This window comes from Fulmarus glacialis, unplaced genomic scaffold (assembly GCF_000690835.1).
Source record: "Fulmarus glacialis isolate BGI_N327 unplaced genomic scaffold, ASM69083v1 Scaffold41647, whole genome shotgun sequence".
Taxonomy (NCBI): domain Eukaryota; kingdom Metazoa; phylum Chordata; class Aves; order Procellariiformes; family Procellariidae; genus Fulmarus; species Fulmarus glacialis.
The window spans coordinates 1-504 of NW_009223293.1; the positions used below are offsets into that span (position 1 = coordinate 1).

At 64.7% G+C, this 504-nt stretch overlaps 1 protein-coding gene across 1 annotated transcript; it reads right to left on the reverse strand.

The window, feature by feature from the left end:
* Positions 1-7: 7 nt before the first annotated feature.
* LOC104069589 (transcription factor MafB) lies at positions 8-499 on the reverse strand (the record flags this gene model as incomplete). The annotated part of the gene is made up of 1 exon (XM_009581754.1): positions 8-499. A coding segment is annotated over one exon (492 nt), but the record flags the coding sequence as incomplete, so codon positions are not given.
* Positions 500-504: the final 5 nt, after the last annotated feature.

Genomic DNA, 504 nt, shown 5'->3' on the forward strand with positions numbered 1-504 from the left:
CCCTCACAGACATGGAGACCAGCTGGTCATCCGAGAACCGGTCCTCCACACTGCTGGAGGGGGGATGTTGCTGGTGCGAGTTCTGGAGCTGCTGGGAGGAGCTGGAGGAGGTGGAGGGAGTGGGAGAGGCCTGGTGGTGATGATGGTGGTGGTGGTGAGGGTGCCCGCTGCCGGCCAGGTCTTCGTGAGTGACCGTGGGGTACTGGTGGTGGTGTTGGTGATGGTGATGATGGTGGTGGTGGTGGGCCCGGAAGCTCTCGAAGCCCTGCAGCTGCTGGGACACCTGGTGGGACCCAATGAGGGCTTCGACAGCGTCCTCTGGGGTGAGGTTCAGCGCCTCAGGGTTCATCTGCTGATAGCTGTTGGCCATCCAGTACAGGTCCTCCAAGTGGGTCTTCTGCTCGGTGGGGCTGAAGCTGGGCGAGGAGGGCACGGAGCTGCAGGGGGTGCTGATGGGGGTGGAGGAGACGGAGCCGGCAGGCTGCAGGCGGGTGCAGTGCCTGC